The sequence below is a fragment of the Salarias fasciatus genome, chromosome 15, assembly GCF_902148845.1.
Source record: "Salarias fasciatus chromosome 15, fSalaFa1.1, whole genome shotgun sequence".
Taxonomy (NCBI): domain Eukaryota; kingdom Metazoa; phylum Chordata; class Actinopteri; order Blenniiformes; family Blenniidae; genus Salarias; species Salarias fasciatus.
In genome coordinates this window covers 1,177,837-1,200,415 of record NC_043759.1, presented here as the reverse complement: position 1 = coordinate 1,200,415, position 22,579 = coordinate 1,177,837, and the positions used below count along the sequence as shown (strand labels likewise).

Sequence of the window (22,579 nt, the reverse complement as noted above, 5' to 3'; positions counted from 1 at the left end):
TGTGGTTCTTGTGCTGGACCGTCCAACGGACTGTCCTCAACATTGTCCTGGGCTTTACTTCTTATTGTCTCATGCTAGCTGTTGCCAAAGCTGTCCGTCCCTGGGAGAGGGATCCCTCCATACTGTTCTTCTCCCCGAGATTTCTTCTTTTCCCACTGGGTTTTTGGAGTTTTTTCTTGCTGGATGTGACGGTCTAAGGCGGTGATTGCTTCGTTTTGTCTCGTTACTGTGAATTTGACATATTAATATTATGCTTATTCACTGTTTTTATTTTTACCGACCAATGTAATATCTTGAAGCCCTCTGAGGCAACTGTTGTTGTGATACTGGGCTATACAAAAATAAATTGATTGATTGATTGATTGACTTTTTTTTTTAATAATTGAAGTTATGTAAACCGGGGTTTAAAAAATAAAACGGGACAATGAGCAAATGTGACAGTTTGCTTATTTTTAAGCAATTATTTGAATTTACAGGGGAAAAATAATACCGTGATATATACTGTTACCGTGATATGAAATTTCTGATACCGTGATATAAGATTGTGTTCTTAGCGCCCAACCCTCTCTGTGGTAAAGTTTTGTGTTATCATTCCAGTGTATGTATCACACAGAAGATACTTCACACTGTTTTCAGTCTACAGAGATGTGCCTTTTTAGTTTGTACAGTGCATAATTGTGCTATTTTGAATAAAAACAAAACAGTACTGTTGTGCTGGACACTGTTGTTTGTATAAAGTAAGTTTGGATATTTTGAGAATTATTACACAATAAAAATCCTCAGGAATCCATCTCTGCTTTTTCCTTGATTTATTTCCCATGAAAACCAAGCAAGTCTGTAGACTCATGATGAACCAACTTTTTTTGTTAAATTGCAAGCACAATCGCAATCGCAATGTTGTCCACCTAATCACCAATCGCACCTTTTCTCCAAATCGTGCAGCACTAGTTCTGAAGAAAGATCAGATTTTTAGCCATAACAGTGCAACCATCCAAGGCAGACTGTATAACAATGGCATGTGCTTCTGCTGAGTCAAAAAGAAATATCAACTTTATTTGAAGAAAACATGTATATTTGTCAATGTCATATCACGGAGAAGCACTAGAATACCCATAATCCTCATGTTTGTCAGCGACGCATCTGTTTGGTTGAGGTTGACAGTGGATGCTCCTATTCATGGACAAGCAAGCAGAGGTTGTTTGCTCATGTGACCAGGTTGCAAATGATTATGGGAACCGTAGTCAAAACAACACGGATTGACAACCGGGTGGTCCCAATTGCACAATAACCCACCACGTGCGTCTCATATGCACATCTGTTCGGCAGGTGTATGCACCAGATCATCAGGGCTTCCACATCTGCCTGGGGCCCTGCAACAAAATCATCTTGTAAACTGTCAATGGACAAAAACCCATCGATTTTGAGAGCGGGATTGGTGGTATCGAGAGAACGCAAGATCTTGCGAGAATACCACCATTAGCATTCACGTGATAGCTGGCAGGGCTACAAATCACACAAATAAATCCAGAGCGATGTACTTCTTCACACTCAATTCATAAGACATGCATTACACTTCACCAGTAGTACATGTTCAACTGTTCATATGGTTTATTGGCGTTCATAAACTCAGAAACCTAATCCTACTTTCAAACCCCAGAAAGAACTACAAATTCATGACGCGATCAATGGATTTGCATCATGATGCTATTGGGAGTTGTAGTTCTATCTTCAAAATATCCGTTTACCCTAAATAGAAGAGGGAAATATAAAAAATAAGTACATTAGGGGTTTAGAGTGACGAGGAACATGCTCCACTGGATTATTTTTTCAAATGAAACTGATATACATAGGTGAAATTTAGTTTTTACCACATATCGTGATGCCCCCTGCTGGTGATAATATCAAATCAAACCTGACAGGATAGTGGAGTTGAAGAGCTTTGTACAACAGTTGGTCCCATGATTCTAGCATTTTTCACTGTCAAAATAGAAGCTTTAAAAGAAACAGCAAAGTCAAAGTTCAAAGGTCAATATCTCTGAGCAGGAGCAAATTCAAACTTCCAGGCTGCCATAATCTTACTCCCCTGATCAAGTCCTTTACGGTGATGTGTCATGCTTACACTGCAAAAACTGCAAAAGTTCAAACTCTTACCAAGTTCAAAAGTCTTGTTTTCATTCAAAATGTCTCATCTCACTTGATTGAAGATATATTTAAGATACAGAGACTTATTTCTTGATTTAATATTCTTATATCAAGATCTCGTTTTAAGTAAAATTCACTTGCTGCATGGACAGATAATTTCAATAGTTTTAAGAGTAATTTTCTTTAATTTAGTGTTGATATCTTGTATTTAGGTTATCTTTTTTTTGCAGTGTAGTCCTATGACACATTTTTAATTTCCCCTTCTCCGCCAATCCTGCTCTCAAAATCAATGCTTTTTGTCCACTGACAGTCTATAAGATGATTTTGTTGCAGGGTCCCGGGCAGATGTGGAAGCCTGGATGATCTGGTACATATACCTGCCGAACAGCTGTGCATATGAGACGCATGCGGCAGCTTATTGTACAATTAGGACCACCTGGTTGTCAGTCCGTGTTGTTTTGAGTATGGTTCCCATAAGCAAAAGACCTCTGCTTGCTTGTCCATGAAAAGGAGCATCCACCGTCAGCCTCGACCAATCGGACACGTCGCTGATAAACATGAGGATTATGGATATTTTAGTGCTTCTGAATGATATGACATTGACAAAAAAATGTGTTTTCTTAAAATAAAGTTGATATTTCACGGGAGCTTTTTGACTCAGCAGAAACACATACCATTGCTACACAGTCTGCCTTGGATGGTCACACTGTTATGGCAAATAATCAGATCTTTCTTCAGAATGTCGATTAATTTTCATTCGCACTTCCGGGATCTATGAAACACCCACGGCGTGACGTCTTTGAAGCTGAGAATGCGTTCCCACCACAACACAGATTCTGATTGACTTTCAGTGGAGACTGTTTGTGTGGTGACCACATGCAATTTCAACACATGCATGACAGGAGCAGCAGTCTGGTACTAAAAGTGTGTGCTCATTTCACGCATTTCTGTGAGATCAGATTGCAGCTGTGCTCGAATGAATTAAAACCGTTGATTGAAAGACAAACAGACACTGTTTGGTCCTCATCAGTCCAACTTACACTTCCTGAGACCAGGTTTTAACCACTGCTCTCCACCATGGTCCACCCTGCAGGAAGAAAGACAGTCAGAAGGGTTTTCTCTACAGCAGGAGTCCTAACTGCTGCTCAACATGAAGCAGAGCTCCTCAGAAAAAGGCTGAAGGAGCTCTGAGTCCACACTCTGGGACTGCTTCACTCAGGACAGCAGTCAGCTCTGGATGGAGGGATGAAGAAGATGAAGTGATGAATGAAGCCTCCTCTGGTGTTTCAGCTCACACTGACTCATTTCTAGGGATGTGCGAGTACCGATACCAGATCTCGGTATCGGGCCGATACTGGCCTTATTTCAAAGTATCGAGTATTCGTGAAGGCTACCGATGCCAGCCGCCGATACTCACGGCAAGAAAACCTCACGCGTAGTAAGTCCTCCTCACCAGCAGATGGCGGTAGTGCAACTGAATGGGATGCAAGCTGCCGACAAACATGAAAGAGGAAGAAGCTCCTCTCTGGGAGTCGCTGACAGGTGCTGGTGCTACACTGCACGGGCTGACTTCTCTGTGAACGTCACATCCAGAGCAGAGACAACAGGAATGAATCCTTGAGAACGGCTGCTCGTCTCACCAAAACTTCGTTGCTGTAGAAATTCTTTTCTCCAAGCGAAAACGAGCCGAGCTCTGCAGAATGCAAACTTTGGAGGTGCGTGATCTTGTTCATTTACCACTAGTAATTTTTTGAAACACCTCAGGGCGAAGCTTGTGGACGAGAGTCTGACAAGAGGCTGACGCTGTTGTGCTGGACGGCAAACTCTGCAGAAGACCGAGAACCTGAAGAGCACCGATCTGAGAGCAGTTCAAAGAACACGAGCAACTCTTAGTAACCTTGCATAGTAGATGGCCTGCCTGATTGAGTTCCTAAATCCTGCAGATCCCATCTTGTAGCACTCCACAGACCAGGGGTCGGCAATTAGATTTGGCAGCGGGCCACTTTTTTGGGGGGCACTTCAATCGCGGGCCAAGGGGTCTCCGGCTCGCGCGCGCGTTCATCCGCGGACTGGAGAGCGAGGGGGGGGGTTGGCACCGGATGTACTTAACGCGACTGCATTTGCGCAACAAATGGCACCGCGCCGCGCTGCATGCACGAGTTTTATCGCTGGTGTGTGAATTCATTCGCGGGACGCCTCACGCTGGAACAAATATGCAACACAGAACATCCTGCTGAAACATCACAGCTCCTCATCACCGTCTCCTGCACAGCAGCAGTGGGCAGGATTCTTCTGATGTTTGTCCCACAGTCCTGTGTGCACCCGGCTGTCTGTGTGTGTGTGCGCGCGCGTGCATACTGATCGATGGTGCGGGTTTTGTTCTTTTTTGTTTTTATGACTGTTTTTACTGTTCAGCACTTTTATGAATATGAGAAGTACTTTTACAAATAAAGATTGAGATTGAGATGCTCCGCCTGCCACCATCGCTGCTCTGTATCTGGCATGAGGAAGTCAGCTCCGGCTGCAGCGAGGCGGCGGCATCGCTTCAGGCTGCCTGCTGCCCTCCGGAGGCGGTCTGAGCTCGGTGAGTTCCACCGTCTTCTGCAGGAGCTGCGCCCGGACGGCTGGTTCCAGCGCTGCTTCAGGCTGACGCCCGGTTTCCACCAGAAGTGGTGAACAAGTGAGATCGTGCACGCCGCTCGCCTTGGCATCAAGCCAACTGTTCTGCGTGACCGGAGCCCTGCTGCCCTCCGTCAGCACGTCCGTGAAGAGCTCCACGCTGATAGGCTGTCCTGGCGCCAATTCGCTTGAAAGGTTCAATTATTTCAACTCGAGAGATGAGCGACGAGTGATGAAGCGGCGGGTGGCGGGCGGCAGCGAGCGGCTGTGCAAGTCGACGGGCGCGCAGATTTTTCCCTGGAAACGTTCTCCGCCGGCCGCCGGCCGCGTCATCGCTCGCCATCCACCGCTCAAGGTTGAGCGACAATCGCGTCATTACATTGACTTTGTGAAACACACACTCAAACTTACTGGAGAATAAACACACGGTGAGCTCGGTGCAGCGCACTTGCGCTCTCTGTTCACCAGACGAGGCGCCACTCCTCTTTATTTTTCAGTGACAAACTGGAAACCACAACTAAACAACACATCCCTCGAAGATTGTCTATTGCAACACAATGACGGATATCGCACTCTCACAGGGGTGCGTGCGTCCGCTCGAGGGCCCCGGGTAATGCGTGCGTTAATGCGTTTGTGCGCGCGCGTGTTGGGATCCTCTCGCGGGCCGGATTGGACGGTTCGGCGGGCCACATTTGGCCCGCGGGCCGCTAATTGCTGACCCCTGCCATAGACCAATGGTTTCACTCTGTTAAAATTTCACCGGCCCAATCAGGGGAAAGAGGCGGGAGCTGCGGGAGGAGCAGATATGACGAAAGACGTGACGACAGCAGGAAGCTCGAAAAAGTTCGAAAACAATGGGGGCATGCTGAGCGATCTCCATGGACATGGCAATATCTGCAGTTTTATAAGAAAGCGACTCAATTTCTTCTTTGAAAGAGGAGCACAGAACATCACTTAAAGTCTTTTTGTCAGGAAACGATGTATACTGCTTCTCAGCAGCAGCGTACGTAAGCTCCGTCACACCGTGGCTTGATGTGGATTGGTCTGTGGTGAGTGTGTCGTGTGTCAATCAGAACGGTCGTCCAATCGTCTTCTTCTTTGGTTCGAATGGTCGTCCAGTCGCCAGCTACTGATTATTTTGAAGGTCCCGCCTCTGAAATCAAATCGGAAGAGAAGCTACCCAGATGGACTAGTGAAATATTATTTCCGTGGCGGACATATGAAGCACACCGTCTGGTGTGTCAGGTTAAACTCTTAGAGCAGCTCTTAAAACTCAGGGGTTGTTCTTTCTTTGACTTTAGTTCATAAAAAGTCATTAAAATGAGTTCATTTAAAAACTTTAGTTCATGTAAAGTGTAAAACTCAGAGAAAATTGTTTTATCTTGCACTTACGTTCATTTAAAAAACATTAAAATAAGTGCATTTAAAAATGTGTATAATTTAGAGTCGTTTACATCTTGTACTTCAGTTCACTTAAAAAAAAACTTAAAACTCAGAGAAATTGTTTTCTCTTGCACTTAATTTCATTTAGAAAAGTGTAAAACTCAAAGAGTTGTTTGTTTTATTTTTCAGACTATTATTTTGGACTTAAACATAGTGACTGGGCTTCCTTTTTTAAGAAATAAAACTGATTTTTCAAAAATGATCTGTCATTGCATTATTTAAATTTTTATGTATCAAAAGTATCGGTATGCGTATCAGTATTGGTGAGTCCTGAAGATGAAGTACTCGTACTTGGTATCGGTCTGACAAAAAGTGGTATCGAACATCCCGACTCATTTCAAAAGTTCAAAGTCTCTGTGGAGACGTCTGGAGGCTAAAAGTGTTTCTGCTGCTTTGGATCAGTGTGATGAAGATGAAACCTGTCGGCATGTTTCTGCTCCTCTCCTCCTAACAGCTGGAAAAGGAGCTTTCAAAGGATCCTCCACACTTCTGGAGTTTTCACTGAAAGACTCCGTCTGACAGAGAAGAAGAGAAGTTCTGTTTCTCTTCATCAACCAGCTCCAACACACACATCGAGAAAAGTCTCCATTCAGCCAAAACACACAGAAAACCCTGAAGATCATGTTGGAATGGAAAGTGGAGGAATTCTCATCAGAACTTGAAGAGTGAAGCAGCAGTTTGATCAAATGATTCAAACTCCAGCTCCAGATGTCTGAACTGAACCACATCAAAAAAAGTATCTACTACATTATATGTCAAACTGAAAGATTTATGGCCCCCCAATAAACCCCTCCCCTCACCATTTGTCCACCATTTGTCCAGCGTTTGTCCACCGCGCATTTGTCCCCCCCCCCCAAACTTCCTTCCTTCTGAGGTCTTTTGAAGTTTTTACGATGTGTTAGGTGTTGACACATCTGAAGGGATGAGTAGGAGCCAGACAGACGGATAGAGGGGGTTGAATTTATATTGTACTTAGAGATGGCGGAGAAGCGTGTCATGAAGAGGTTATATTACAAGCCGAGTCATCCTGGTAGTTTCGGCGGGGTAGAGCGGCTTCATAAAGCGGTTCAAGATGAGACGGGAAAGAAATTCAGGGTGGAAGATGTGAAAGACTTTTTATCATCTCAAGACACCTATACTCTGCATTAACCGGCTAGGGTACATTTTCCAAGGAACAGAGTTTTTGTTACAAGACCTCTCAAACAATTTCAGGCAGACCTTTGCGATATGTGGGCGTGAGTCGATGAAAATGATGGGTATAGTTATTTACTCACGGTCATTGATGTGTTTTCCAAATTAGCATACGTGCGAGCTTTGAAAAAGAAGACCGCGGCTGAGGTGGTGTCTGCCTTTGAATCCGTCTTTCGCGAGAGCCCGACGCCTGAAAACCTACAGACTTATGCGGGAAGAGAATTTTTCAACAAAAGTTTTGAGATTCTGATGAGGAAACACAACATCATACATTTTGCCACAGCCAGTGATCTAAAAGTCTGCGTGGTTGAAAGATTTAACCGAATGTTAAAGACCAGAATGCGGAGATATTTCACTGCTAAGAGCACTAGACGATACGTGGAAGTCCTACCAGACTTAGTAAAAAGCTATAATAACACTCACCACAGCAGTATAAAAATGCGTTCGGTTGATGTGACTAAGGAAAATACCCGCCGTGTGTTTCACAATCTGTACGGTACGCCTACACCACGAGACAAGAGAAAACAAAAATTAAAGGTAGGATTTAAGGTGGGCGATGTTGTCAGAATATCCAAGTTGCGAGGGGCCTTCATTAAAAAAATACGAACAGAGTTTCACGGATGAAGTATTTACGGTGTCAGAATGCATTCCACGTACTCCGCGTATATAAACTCAAAGATTATGACGGCGAAGTGATCGAAGGTTTATTCTATGAGCCGGAGCTGCAGAAAGTGAAAAAAAGACTCATTAACATTTTTCAATCATACAGTTTTCAAACAGTCTGTGTTCGATATTACATTTTACTACAAACAGATGTGTCTGGGTGTCTGTAGCACTTTAGGTGGCTGTGTGACCTTTTTAAAAGCTCTCCAGAGGTGAACCTAAAAATTATGATCCAAACAAAAAACTCAGGTTTCATCTTAACTAGGAGTGTAACGGTATTTGTATTCCTCCCGTACCGTCACGGTACGGGGGTCACGGTTCGGCACACACAATCACACCACGAATACACCAGTGAGTAAAAAAAAAAAAAAAATTCCAACCTTAGATGGCGGTAATGAGCCTAAAAGCTGCCGGCAACCACCATTATCACAGAAGAAGAAGAAGTAGAACAAGCAGGTCCAAACATGAACAATCAAAGAAGAAAGTACAAGCGGAATGAGAGCTGCAGCGTGTGGCGGAGCGGATTAAACGGGAGAGTATTTGTTCCGCGTGCGTTCCCTCATAAGGCGTGACGTGTGATGTGCCAGTAAACGGGAAGCAGCACAGTCAAAAAACCAGCAGAGAACACCACGGTGGTGGAAAAACACTTTTTTAATACAAAACCCCGACATGAAAAACATTGGAGAGGCGAGATGGAACCAAATCGCGCAACAGCGAGTTGTATAAAGAGCTCCATAGCAGAATACGAGCGATCGCCGGCTGGTGTTATGGATTAACTGGTTCCCGTGTTAACGAATGACAGCGGAGGTCTGTGTAAACACATGCTGATTACAGCAGTTGTTAAAGTAAGACTCACAAAAGACTTTAAACGTATACACTCACTGTAACTGTCGATAACCGACGTTCTCCAGAACGACTAGATGATTCAGTCATTATTGGTCACAAGTTAACACGGGCACCAGTTAATTCGAAACATCGGCATGCGGCGCAGAGCTCACACCGAGACGTGCTGCTCCGCACGGCGGTGCTGCGGTCAGGAGAGCAGCCGCTCCTTCAGCAGCGTATCATGGAGATTTTGGGACATTATTTGAGCAGATATCAGCAGATAAAAACTCTCTGCTTGGCGCTGAGGACTGCTGCTGCAGAGAGGAAGACCTGCAAGTTCCTCGTGAGACTTTGTGTCACATGTCACAGGGTCCTTGTAAACGAGGATTCATCGTGGATGCTTTGTATGCTGTACATGAATACTCTCGCGTTTAATACGACTGTTTACAATCGGATTGAAAAAAACACCATGTAAACTGGGCCAATAATGTGTCGCATGGGAAAGCTTGGGAAAAATGTTCTGGTACATTTGTGAGCTTTTTTTACTTTTTCCCCACTGTACCGAAAAACGTACCGAACCGTGACCCTTACACCGAGGTACGTACCGTACCGTGGCTTTTGTGTACCGTTACACCCCTAATCTTAACATAGAAAGCAAATAATCAAAAGTGTTACTATTTGTGACCTGAAGATAACCAAATCTGCTCCTAACTTGAAATTTTAAGTTACTGCTCTCAAAACTTTGAAACATGTAGTGTCCTTTGTGATAAGCATCGTGTAATTTTCTCAAAAGAAGAGAAGGTTTTTAAAAAGTGTATAAAATACAAAAAGTATAAATGAATAATAAAATCCTTCAAAGACAGTCTCATTCTAAAATATTCAAAATAAAGCCACACAAACTTAATCAGGAAGCGTAGACACAACCTTCAATAAAATCAGAATATCAGGTTAACAATTTTTTTAAACTCAAATTCCATTTCCCGTATAAGAGAAAATAATGATGTTGTCGATGTACGCCAAACTAAACCGAGTCAGCAGGTAATGTCAGCTTTGGAAGCTGCTGTCTCACAGCTGCAGCGTAGATGGTTGGACTGTCCAAAAAAAACAAACAACCTTAATCTTGTAAAGCGATATTGTTGGTCACAGAAGGTGAAACTAAACAAATCCAATGTATTCCTGTGTACAGCAGAACACAAATCCACATCTGTGTACCACTTTGCTCTGGATGGTATTGATACTAAGATAGCATTAACATCTGGTACAACCGGAGTTAAAGGAATGACGCTGAATTTTTTTTTTTTCCTCGGGTGCTGTGCAAATCTGTCCTTCGTTGTTCCTGGTTTCAAAAATGGCGTTTATTGGTGTGGTGTTTGGAGACACACATGACACTCCTCGTTTCAGCAATGTTTGAACCACTGGCCCCATTTCTTTTTCCATTGATAAGAGATACTGTTTAACACAAACACGATATTTCGCAGAGTTAATTTGTGCTTGATAAGGTTCCAGAGCCAGCAATCCTACATGATTTGCAAATACAGATTTTCTTCTCCTTTCTAACAAATCCACAGAAACATTACCAAAGAGCAAAATATGACAACCCCTTGTAAGAGCGGCATTTATATAAGAACGAAGAAAGAACGAAATAAAGTGCTTAGTTTAAGAAACAAATACAAACATTAGCTTTACATACCTTTTCCTTTTGTTCCTGTAGCAATTTCTCTTCTAAACAGTCTCGAATAGCAATATACATTTTCTCACTCTTTTTCTACTCTGACAGACAGTAATGCTCCCTCATCATTACTATTATTTCCTCATCAGCTTTACACACTCCGTACTGCAGTTTGCGCCGCTGTTTTAGGTGGCGTAAAGATTAGTTGTGCGTCAACTCTTGCCTGTATCTTGTTTATAGCACTCCCTACATATAACGTGACTCTGTTGCTCGTCTGATACTTTAAAACTGAACAATCTCCGAATTACTGAGCCACTGTTTTTTTTTTTTTTTACTGAATGGGATTTTTATTGGGGTGTTGTTTGGAGACACACAATTACTCCTCGTTTCAGCAGTGTTTGAACCACTGGTCTGACCCCATTTCTTTTTCCTCTGATCAGGGATACTGTTTTAACAAACAGGATATTCCGCATAGTTAATTGTTGCTTGATAAGGTTCCATATCCAGCAGTCCTACATGATTTGTGTGCTGTGTCCATAATTTAGATGGAGCAGACGCTCAAACTGACGGAGGTTGCAACAACACATCCAACTGAACTTCTGCTTTCGTTGTATTTTGCAAGATTTTAATGAACAAAAATGCAAAGTGTCCTCATCATACGACCAAACAATAACATTTTAGTTGCTATCTTCATCATCTGGTTGTCTATGAAGAAACTGGTAACAAATGTCAAGCATTTTAGTCCCAGTGATCACTTGTAACTGCACTTTGAAGTTTTTACGATGGGTTAGGTGTTGAGGAGATGAGTAGGAGCAAGACAGACGGATAGAGGGGGTGAATTTATATTGTACTTAGAGATGGCAGAAAAGCGTGCCATGAAGAAAGTTAGGGTGAAAGATGTGAAAGATTTTTTATCATCTCAAGACACCTATACTCTGCATAAACCGGCTACGGTACATTTTCCAAGGAACAGAGTTTTTGTTACAAGACCTCTCAAACAGTTTCAGGCAGACCGTTGCGATAGGAAGACGGGCTCACCTTTCCTCCTCTCCTCTCTTTCTTCATCTGGTTGTCTATGAAGAAACTGGTAACAAATGTCAAGCATTTTTAGTCACTGACCCAGTGATCATTTGTAACTGCACCGATGAATGGTTCAATGTTTCCGTGCATATATTTTAATAATAACATCAGTCCCTCTGGAGAGAGACAAACAGTATTTGTGGACTTGCTACTCTGTCCGAGAATGGTTTATCTGCTGGTCTACTTGACAGAATGCTAATGTTCTGATTCCCTCTATTGTGAACAGTCAAGTCACCACATCAACATTTAGCAAAACAGAGGCTGCTTTTGCCAAACAGGGAAATACTGTCCTACCGTCTGATGTATGTTTGGAATGTTTTACTGTTACTCACTCTGGAGCACAAATTCTATATAATCTTAATTTTGACAGAATATCTTTTTGCGAATAATTAAAACATTTCTAAATCACAAACACATGTTGAAATTTCCAGCCATCTCTCTCGACCGGTAACAGTTTTGACAGCGGTTCTCTTTGTGGGACACCAGAAATGCTGACAGTCTGAACAGTGAACTTAATGGACAGTATATCTCCTGTTGATAAATACAAGAGAAAAAATACACCTACATTTATGAGAAACTTTTTTGGTTTCCCTTTAATGTTTAAACAAATCTTTGGTATTTCTACCGGTGTATCTGAAACTTGTGCCTGAATAACCATCATTATTATTATTTGATCACCGTCAGCATCCCAGTACTGTCGGCCTCTTCATTGTGTAGAAGTTTTTCTCCACAGAAAGGAAACTGGTCTCTGTTCTGGTGTAATGTTTGTCTTTGGTACTTGTTGAGTTTTGGCCTTGATTCAACACTTGTGGCACTCCGGTGGGTCTCGCTACTTTAGCTTCATCTCTTTTTTTCCTTTGCTCACAGTCTCTGATCATTGCATGCATCATTGAGGTTTCTTCACCCTTGCCAGTGTTTGATCATTAGTATTATTATAATAACGTTGGCCCCTAAATCGTCGTTGATTTGGTCTCATTCTGTCTCATCCTCATCCTCTGAAGCCTGGTAGTGTTGATACAAACGGTCTATACTCTCCCAGAGTTGTGTATTGTACAGCTTGAACCTCAGCTTTTTTTTTTTTTTTTTTGATTTGCAAACAATCCAGTTGCATCTAATCCTCTAGTCCTCTTTTAGTAATTCCACAGGACTCAATGAAAACACGTCTGGGGCTGGTAATTCTTTAAAGTATCAGCATCCTGTGTTCCCAGTCCATTAGTGATCATTGACACAGAGAAGGGTTCAGCTTTATGCAACACTTTTAATTTGACCTTTTCTTTCCAACATTTAAGAAATCTTTCTGCATATTCAGACACCTGTTCATCAGTCCGTTCTTACAGTGAAGTTCTCGTGTTATCACATCTGCTGAAGTAAGAAGCTTTTCCATAACTTTGTCATGTATCGTTCACCATAAAGTCCACTCATTTGAGAACAGGAATTCCAGAGTAGTTTTTCAGCATGATCTATTTGCACAGGGGGGTTACTGACTCCATTGTAAGAATAAAGATTGCTTCACTAAGGAGCAGGAATTGGTTGTAGTACAGGCCTGCAAGAATGCCCCAGAATACAACTGGCCCCAAAAAACAGCAAAATAGGTCGATACTCAGATGCTTTAAAGAACATTCTGTGAGAAGACACGGAACGAGGGAATCTAATCTAACTTATCTCTTTCATCCGTTTGTCAACTTCTCTGATTGACCTGACCATACTAAATACACATTGGGAAAAAACTCTGTGGAAAACCACAAAAGCGTCAATTGACGCAAACAAATGGCTTCAGCACCTCTGCATGGTGAGGCTGTAAGGCCTTATTTGTACTCACTTCCAGAATCAGCACCTGTAGCGAGCTTCAAACACTCACAGCCAGACCGAGCGTCTCTACAGGCCTGATGTGCTTCTCACCTCCAGAGAATCATCGTCAGCATCCAAGTTCCTTCAACTTCCTTAAATCAGACACAAAATACGCCTCTCTCTGCTTTTCTTCACCGAGACAGGACGCCACACTGTCAAATGACTTCCTCAGATCAGAACACACACACACACACACACACACACACACACACACACACACACACACACACACACACACTTACAGTTGGGTCGTAAATGGTTCGTCAGATGAGGGCAGGTGGATGAAGGGGGGTAGAATGGCTTTTTCAACCACCGCTTATCAGTCATGTTTTTTCAGAAACACTGAGAAAACCAGATTCTTTTTTTGTTGTTTTATTTAAAAAAAACACACACAAAGCAATTCTTCTACCAAGCAAGAAGCGAGAAGGATTGGTAGGACATGAAACTGAAAAGGTACAGGAACACACAACTTAAAGTTTCTTTAAAATTAAGAATAGTATACCCAGCTACAAAGAAATGATGACATGCAAAACTAAAAATAAGATTAGATGGACAAAAAAAAAAAAAAAAAAAGTACTGAACACATCAGGACAGCTCCAGGCCTGCCTCAGTTCTCATTCCAGCATTCTTTCACAATTCCAAGCTCACCAATTTTCACAACATCCAGCCCGATCAGATTGTCGTACACATCTGCAAAAGTTTCCACAAACTTTTCTTTGGATCTCATCTCTCTCAGCAACGTCTCTGCCACAGTTTTGACTCGTATATCGTCGATTTTAATGTTGCGCATGAATAACAAACACTGAATAGCAGGAATGAAATGGTCGGTACACAGTTTTTCCATCAGACGGCGAAAGTGAGTTTGATAGAAATATTCGTCCACCGGCTGTAAACAAGGATGCTGTTTCTCATTCGGATGTCTGATCTGACACCCGTAGCAAAGCTCTTCCCGGTACTTGTGAGTCACAATGTCCAGCAGATGGATGACCGCTGTTTTGACAATTTTGATGATGGCCGAGGGCATCCAGCCGTCCAGCTCATCCTCGGATTCCTGAACCTCTGGAGTGTCAGGAGGCGAAGATGCTGGTTCCGGCTCCACAAAATCCTCAGAGTCGGGGAGTTGGGACTCATCCACTTGAAGGTCTCCGCCGTCAGCGCTCACCTCACTGCTTCGATCCTCATCATCTCCCAGGGACCCTGGATCCGGGTCACAGGTCTCGGGAATGGTGTACAGTGATCGAGAGGAACCCGGCTGAGAGTCAGGGTCCGGGGAGATCAAATTCGACGATTCATCCGCAAACATGTTGATCGGGTACTCCACCAACGGAGTTCTGCTCCACAGCGGATCGATGAGGACGCGAGAGCTGGTTCTACGGATACTCCTGATGTTCTCCATATCTTCTTGATGCGGAATGATCAATCGCAGTCTTTATAATGTGTACAGGTGGCAGGAAGGTCCGGGGGGTGGGAAAACTGGTAGGATCGTGGACATGGTGAACTAAAAGCTGGAGGATTGAATGGAGGCCAAAGGAAACAGGTTTTTTTTTTAACCACGAGAAGATCTTTCCAGTAGCAGCAGCTGCGAAAAAGTGAGCCGATTTTATCGTCCGGTCCTCCAAACCTTTCCTTCCATGCGACCAGCGGGACATTTAGCAGTGTATGGAATACGCCGCAGCTGGTATTAAAGGTCTCCAAAAGAAACTCCTCCAAGCCTTTTTTCCCTTCGTAGCAACAAATGCAGGCGCGAAAGCACATAGTGCCTGAAACACCCGCTCTGGACTGCCACGCAATGCTGTAAAACACTTTTTTTTTCCAAGAAGGAGACCCTGTTTGTGCATCACCCTCCACGGACTCACGCTTCAGAGGTCGACCAGGGGTCAGTGTTGGATCGACGGGCCTCGCGCCACCTTCATCAGGGTTTGCCCGAAAATGTCGAACAATCATGTGATACAGCACACCCCAGTCGTTGGAGTTCAGCATCGCTATAGAAGGTACAGCTCCCTGCTTTTCACCCTCACCTCGCTGATAGAGGCAAAGCTCCCCCGTCGTATATTTGAACACGTAGCCCCATGCACCACGCCGTCCGTAAGGTTTCAGCGGCCATTCTTCCTTCAACGATTCCAATAGACGGAACTGGGTCCGAAGCAGGTGCATCACATGCTTCTTCGGTGCATTCGGGATGATCGGCGTCTCTTCGTACACCATGATCGGTGTGTCCCGGATGATCGGGTTTTGAATTCTTTCCTGAGCCATTTTTTTTTCTTCCAAAATCTGTATTTGTTAATTGGAGTGATCCAACATGGGCTTGATGTATTTAATGACGTGTATAAATAGAGCCCCTTCTATAGGGAGGGCGAGAGCAGGGCCCACAGGACTTCAGCGTTTTTATTTTTTCCTCCTTTCCCCCACCTCCACTGAGTCAGCATGGGTGGAGGGTAAGTGTGTGTGTGTGTGTGTGTGTGTGTGTGTGTGTGTGTGTGTGTGTGTGTGTCTGTGTCTGTGTGTGTGTGTGTGTGTGTGTGTGTGTGTGTGTGTGTGTGTTCTGATCTGAGGAAGTCATTTGACAGTGTGGCGTCCTGTCTAGGTGAAGAAAAGCAGAGAGACGCGTATTTTGTGTCTGATTTAAGGAAGTTGAAGGAACTTGGATGCTGACGATGATTCTCTGGAGGTGAGAAGCACATCAGGCCTGTAGAGAGACGCTCAGTCTGGCTGTGAGTGTTTGAAGCTCGCTACAGGTGCTGATTCTGGAAGTGAGTACAAATAAGGCCTTACAGCCTCACCATGCAGAGGTGCTAAAGCCATTTGTTTGCGTCAGTTGACGCTTTTGTGGTTTTCCACAGAGTTTTTTCCCAATGTGTATTTAGTATGGTCAGGTCAATCAGAGAAGTTGACAAACGGATGAAAGAAATAAGTTAGATTAGATTCCCTCATTCCGTGTCTTCTCACAGAATGTTCTTTAAAGCATCTGAGTATCGACCTATTTTGCTGTTTTTGGGGGCCAGTTGTATTCCGGGGCATTCTTGCAGGCCTGTACTACAGCCATTTCCTGCTCCTTAGTGAAGCCATCTTTATTCGTACGATGGAGTCAATATAACCCCCCTGTGCAAATAGATCATGCTGAAAACTACTCTGGAATTCCTGTTCTCAAATGAGTGGACTTTATGGTGAACGATACATGACAAAGTTATGGAAAAGCTTCTTACTTTAGCAGATGTGATAACACGAGAACTTCACTGTAAGAACGGACTGATGAACAGGTGTCTGAATATGCAGAAAGATTTCTTAAATGTTGGAAAGAAAAGGTCAAATTAAAAGTGTCGCATAAAGCTGAACCCTTCTCTGTGTCAATGATCATTAATGGACTGGGAACACAGGATGCTGATACTTTAAAGAATTACCAGCCCCAGACGTGTTTTCATTGAGTCCTGTGGAATTACTAAAAGAGGACTAGAGGATTAGATGCAACTGGATTGTTTGCAAATCAAAAAAAAAAAAAAAAAAAGCTAAGATTCGTGCTGTACAATACACAACTCTGGGAGAGTATAGACCGTTTGTATCAACACAACCAGGCTTCAGAGGATGAGGATGAGACAGGATGAGACCAAATCAACGACGATTTAGGGGCCAACGTTATTATAATAATACTAATGATCAAACACTGGCAAGGGTGAAGAAACCTCAATGATGCATGCAATGATCAGAGACTGTGAGCAAAGGAAAAAAAGAGATGAAGCTAAAGTAGCGAGACCCACCGGAGTGCCACAAGTGTTGAATCAAGGCCAAAACTCAACAAGTGTTATGACCCGGAGAGTCAAACATATTTCTCAAGGACACAGGACAAACAGGATGAGGGTCCCGTCATTTATTTAACACTTTCTCCAGAGTTGGCGTCTTGAAGCTGGAACCTGACGAGGCTCTGGAGGAAAGAGAACCCTCACCACCCGTGCCCCAAAAACTGTATTCAAAAAAAAAGGAACAAAGTAGCAAACCAAGGAAGGCCCAGATGCGCCAGCCAAATTTAAGAAAAAGACGAGTCCACAGCCCAGCTGCTATGCAGCCGTCGAAGCTGATCCCTCGTCCAAACTAAAGACAAAACCCCAACTAAACCCGATCAAAAGAAAGGCGAAAACGGGACGGCTGGTCACACCTGGACAGAAAAAGACAGCGATCCAAAAGAAGGGAAAAATCGGAAAAAAAGAGAATGCAAAGCAGGCTAGTGGGCTAGCATGCCCTGCAGCAACATGCCTGCCTGTCAGAGCCGAAGTCCATACAGGTGTAACGAGGTGGGTAGGCGAGCGAGAGAGAGACCGGACGACGCCGACCCAGAGCGCCGCCTCCACGCTGCTATTTATAGCGACTCGCTCCAATCAAAACCGAACAAAAAAGGAAGAAGATAATTACTTCAAAAAAACACAAAACAGGATAAATATTCCCTAAATATCTGAAGGGAAAAAAAAACCGAGAAGCTGTCCGTAAAAAAAAACCACGATGTGCCCGCAGCACATCACAACAAGTACCAAAGACAAACATTACACCAGAACAGAGACCAGTTTCCTTTCTGTGGAGAAAAACTTCTACACAATGAAGAGGCCGACAGTACTGGGATGCTGACGGTGATCAAATAATAATAATGATGGTTATTCATGCACAAGTTTCAGGTACACCGGTAGAAATACCAAAGATTTGTTTAAACATTAAAGGGAAACCAAAAAAGTTTCTCATAAATATAGGTGTATTTTTTCTCTTGTATTTATCAACAGGAGATATACTGTCCATTAAGTTCACTGTTCAGACTGTCAGCATTTCTGGTGTCCCACCAAGAGAACCGCTGTCAAAACTGTTACCGGTCGAGAGAGATGGCTGGAAATTTCAACATGTGTTTGTGATTTAGAAATGTTTTAATTATTCGCAAAAAGATAATCTGTCAAAATTAAGATTATATAGAATTTGTGCTCCAGAGTGAGTAACAGTAAAACATTCCAAACATACATCAGACGGTAGGACAGTATTTCCCTGTTTGGCAAAAGCAGCCTCTGTTTTGCTAAATGTTGATGTGGTGACTTGACTGTTCACAATAGAGGGAATCAGAACATTAGCATTCTGTCAAGTAGACCAGCAGATAAACCATTCTCGGACAGAGTAGCAAGTCCACAAATACTGTTTGTCTCTCTCCAGAGGGACTGATGTTATTATTAAAATATATGCACGGAAACATTGAACCATTCATCGGTGCAGTTACAAATGATCACTGGGTCAGTGACTAAAGATGCTTGACATTTGTTACCAGTTTCTTCATAGACAACCAGATGATGAAAGAGAGGAGAGGAGGAAAGGTGAGCCCGTCTTCCTATCGCAACGGTCTGCCTGAAACTGTTTGAGAGGTCTTGTAACAAAAACTCTGTTCCTTGGAAAATGTACCGTAGCCGGTTTATGCAGAGTATAGGTGTCTTGAGATGATAAAAAATCTTTCACATCTTCCACCCTAACTTTCTTCATGGCACGCTTTTCTGCCATCTCGAAGTACAATATAAATTCACCCCCTCTATCCGTCTGTCTTGCTCCTACTCATCTCCTCAACACCTAACCCATCGTAAAAACTTCAAAGTGCAGTTACAAATGATCACTGGGACTAAAATGCTTGACATTTGTTACCAGTTTCTTCATAGACAACCAGATGATGAAGATAGCAACTAAAATGTTATTGTTTGGTCGTATGATGAGGACACTTTGCATTTTTGTTCATTAAAATCTTGCAAAATACAACGAAAGCAGAAGTTCAGTTGGATGTGTTGTTGCAACCTCCGTCAGTTTGAGCGTCTGCTCCATCTAAATTATGGACACAGCACACAAATCATGTAGGACTGCTGGATATGGAACCTTATCAAGCAACAATTAACTATGCGGAATATCCTGTTTGTTAAAACAGTATCCCTGATCAGAGGAAAAAGAAATGGGGTCAGACCAGTGGTTCAAACACTGCTGAAACGAGGAGTAATTGTGTGTCTCCAAACAACACCCCAATAAAAATCCCATTCATTAAAAAAAAAAAAAACAGTGGCTCAGTAATTCGGAGATTGTTCAGTTTTAAAGTATCAGATGAGCAACAGAGTCACGTTATATGTAGGGAGTGCTATAAACAAGATACAGGCAAGAGTTGACGCACAACTAATCTTTACGCCACCTAAAACAGCGGCGCAAACTGCAGTACGGAGTGTGTAAAGCTGATGAGGAAATAATAGTAATGATGAGGGAGCATTACTGTCTGTCAGAGTAGAAAAAGAGTGAGAAAATGTATATTGCTATTCGAGACTGTTTAGAAGAGAAATTGCTACAGGAACAAAAGGAAAAGGTATGTAAAGCTAATGTTTATATTTGTTTCTTAAACTAAGCACTTTATTTCGTTCTTTCTTCGTTCTTATATAAATGCTGCTCTTACAAGGGGTTGTCATATTTTGTTCTTTGGTAATGTTTATTATTTGCATCTGTGGATTTGTTAGAAAGGAGAAGAAAATCTGTAACTGCAAATCATGTAAAACAGCGGCGCAAACGCAGTACGGCGTGTGTAAAGCTGCGTACATTACTGTCTGTCAGAGTAGAAAAAGAGTGAGAAAATGTATATTGAGTTGAAATTCTGTTTTCTTGTGCAACTGGTTGAGACTGATCAGAAAAGAAATTGCTACAGGAAAAGCTAATGTAGAGCTGATGTTCATATTTGTTTCTTAAACTAAGCACTTTATTTTGTTCTCTCTTCCATCCATCCATCCATCCATTTTCTACCGCTTATCCGGGGCCGGGTCGCGGGGGCAGCAGTCTCAGCAGGGATGCCCAGACTTCCTGTCCCCAGACACTTCCTCCAGCTCCTCTGGGAGGATCCCAAGGCGTTCCCAGGCCAGCCGAGAGACATAGTCTCTCCAGCGTGTCCTGGGTCTTCCCCGGGGTCTCCTCCCAGTGGGACATGCCCGGAACACCTCCCTAGGGAGGCGTCCAGGAGGCATCCTAAACAGATGTCCGAGCCACCTCAGCTGGTTCCTCTCGATGTGGAGGAGTAGCGGCTCTACTCCGAGCTCCTCCCTGGTGACTGAGCTCCTCACCCTATCTCTAAGGGAGCGCCCAGCCACCCGACGGAGGAAGCTCATTTCGGCCGCTTGTATCCGGGATGTTGTCCTTTCGGTCATGACCCAAAGCTCATGACCATAGGTGAGGGTGGGAACGTAGATTGACCGGTAAATCGAGAGCTTCGCCTTTCGGCTCAGCTCCTTCTTCACCACGACGGACCGATACAACGACCGCATCACTGCAGCCGCTGCACCGATCCGCCTGTCAATCTCACGCTCCATCCGTCCCCCACTCGTGAACAAGACCCCAAGATACTTGAACTCCTCCACTTGGGCTAGGGTCTCTCCACCAACCTGGAGGGGGCAAGCCACCTTCCTCCGGTCGAGGACCATGGCCTCCGATTTGGAGGTGCTAATCCTCATCCCTGCCGCTTCACACTCGGCTGCGAACCGCCCCAGCGCATGCTGTAGGTCCGGGTTCGATGAAGCCAACAGGACAACATCATCTGCAAAAAGCAGAGATGAAATCCTGTGGTTCCCGAACCGGACCCCCTCCGGCCCCTGGCTGCACCGAGAAATTCTGTCCATGAAGATTATGAACAGAACCGGTGACAAAGGGCAGCCCTGCCGGAGTCCAACATGCACCGGGAACAGGTCCGACTTACTGCCGGCAATGCGGACCAGACTCCTACTCCGGTCATACAAAGACCGGACGGCCCTTAACAAGGGGCCCCGGACTCCGTATTCCCGGAGCACCCCCCACAAGACACCACGAGGGACATGGTCGAATGCCTTCTCCAAATCCACAAAACACATGTGGACTGGTTGGGCAAACTCCCACGAACCCTCGAGCACCCTATGGAGGGTATAGAGCTGGTCCACTGTTCCACGGCCAGGACGAAAACCGCATTGTTCCTCCTGGATCCGAGGTTCGACTATCGGTCGGATCCTCCTCTCCAGTACCCTGGAATAGACTTTCCCGGGGAGGCTGAGGAGTGTAATCCCCCTATAGTTGGAGCACACCCTCCGGTCCCCCTTTTTAAACAGGGGGACCACCACCCCGGTCTGCCAATCCAGAGGCACCGTCCCCGACAGCCACGCGATGTTGCAGAGACGTGTCAACCAAGACAGTCCCTGCACATCCAGAGACTTAAGGTACTCAGGCCGAATCTCGTCCACCCCCGGTGCCTTGCCACCGAGGAGCTTGCCAACCACCTCAGTGACTTCAGCTTGGGTGATGGACGAGTCCACCTCTGAGACCTCAGCCTCTGCTTCCTCCACGGAAGACGTGGCGACGGGATTGAGGAGGTCCTCAAAGTATTCCTTCCACCGTCCAACAATATCCCCAGTTGAGGTCAGCAGCTCCCCACCTCCACTGTAAACAGTGTTGGCGGAGACCTGCTTTCCCCTCCTGAGGCGCCGGACGGTTTGCCAGAATTTCTTCGAGGCCGACCGATAGTCCTCCTCATGAGAGAAACTCTCCCGGAGGTGGGAGTTGAAAGCCATGCTGACAGAGGGTTCCGCCAGACGTTCCCAGCAGACCCTCACAACACGTTTGGGTCTGCCAAGTCTGTCCGGTTTCCTCCTCTGCCAGCGAATCCAACTCACCACCAGGTGGGTTGGATTCGCTGGCAGAGGAGGAAACCGGACAGACTGTGTGTGTGTGTGCATTGACATTGACCTTTCAGAGATTTACATCCCATCTTTCCCCTGGTTTCTTTCTCTCAGTTATGCTAGTCATCTTAATTCTCCCATATCCTCCTTTCTGCTAGGTGAAAGTGGCTGCATGACAAAAAAAAGAAAAAATATATATAGATATATATATATATATATATATATATAAATCATCAAAATGAGAGAAATGTGTTTACTTAATTTGCCTCAGATTTTAACGCACTCCCCCTAGAACTGCCACCTTAACGTGGTGGGGGAGTTTGAGAGCCCGCATGATCCCAGGAGCTATGTTGCCGGGGGGCTTTATGCCCCCTAGTAGGGTCTCCCATGGCAAACAGGTCCTGGGTGACGGGCCAGACTGAGAGCAGTT

General features: G+C 44.3%; 1 protein-coding gene across 1 annotated transcript in view; it reads right to left on the bottom strand.

The window, feature by feature from the left end:
• The window catches only part of LOC115402427 (NLR family CARD domain-containing protein 3-like), a gene marked incomplete at its 5' end in the record, with an annotated part of 35,705 nt that overhangs the window by 6,068 nt on the left and 7,058 nt on the right, over positions 1 to 22,579 (bottom strand). The window contains one exon of the mRNA XM_030110973.1: positions 3,183 to 3,229. Within this exon, the coding sequence (XP_029966833.1) occupies positions 3,183 to 3,229 (47 nt within the window). The remainder of the gene's footprint in view (positions 1 to 3,182; positions 3,230 to 22,579) is intronic.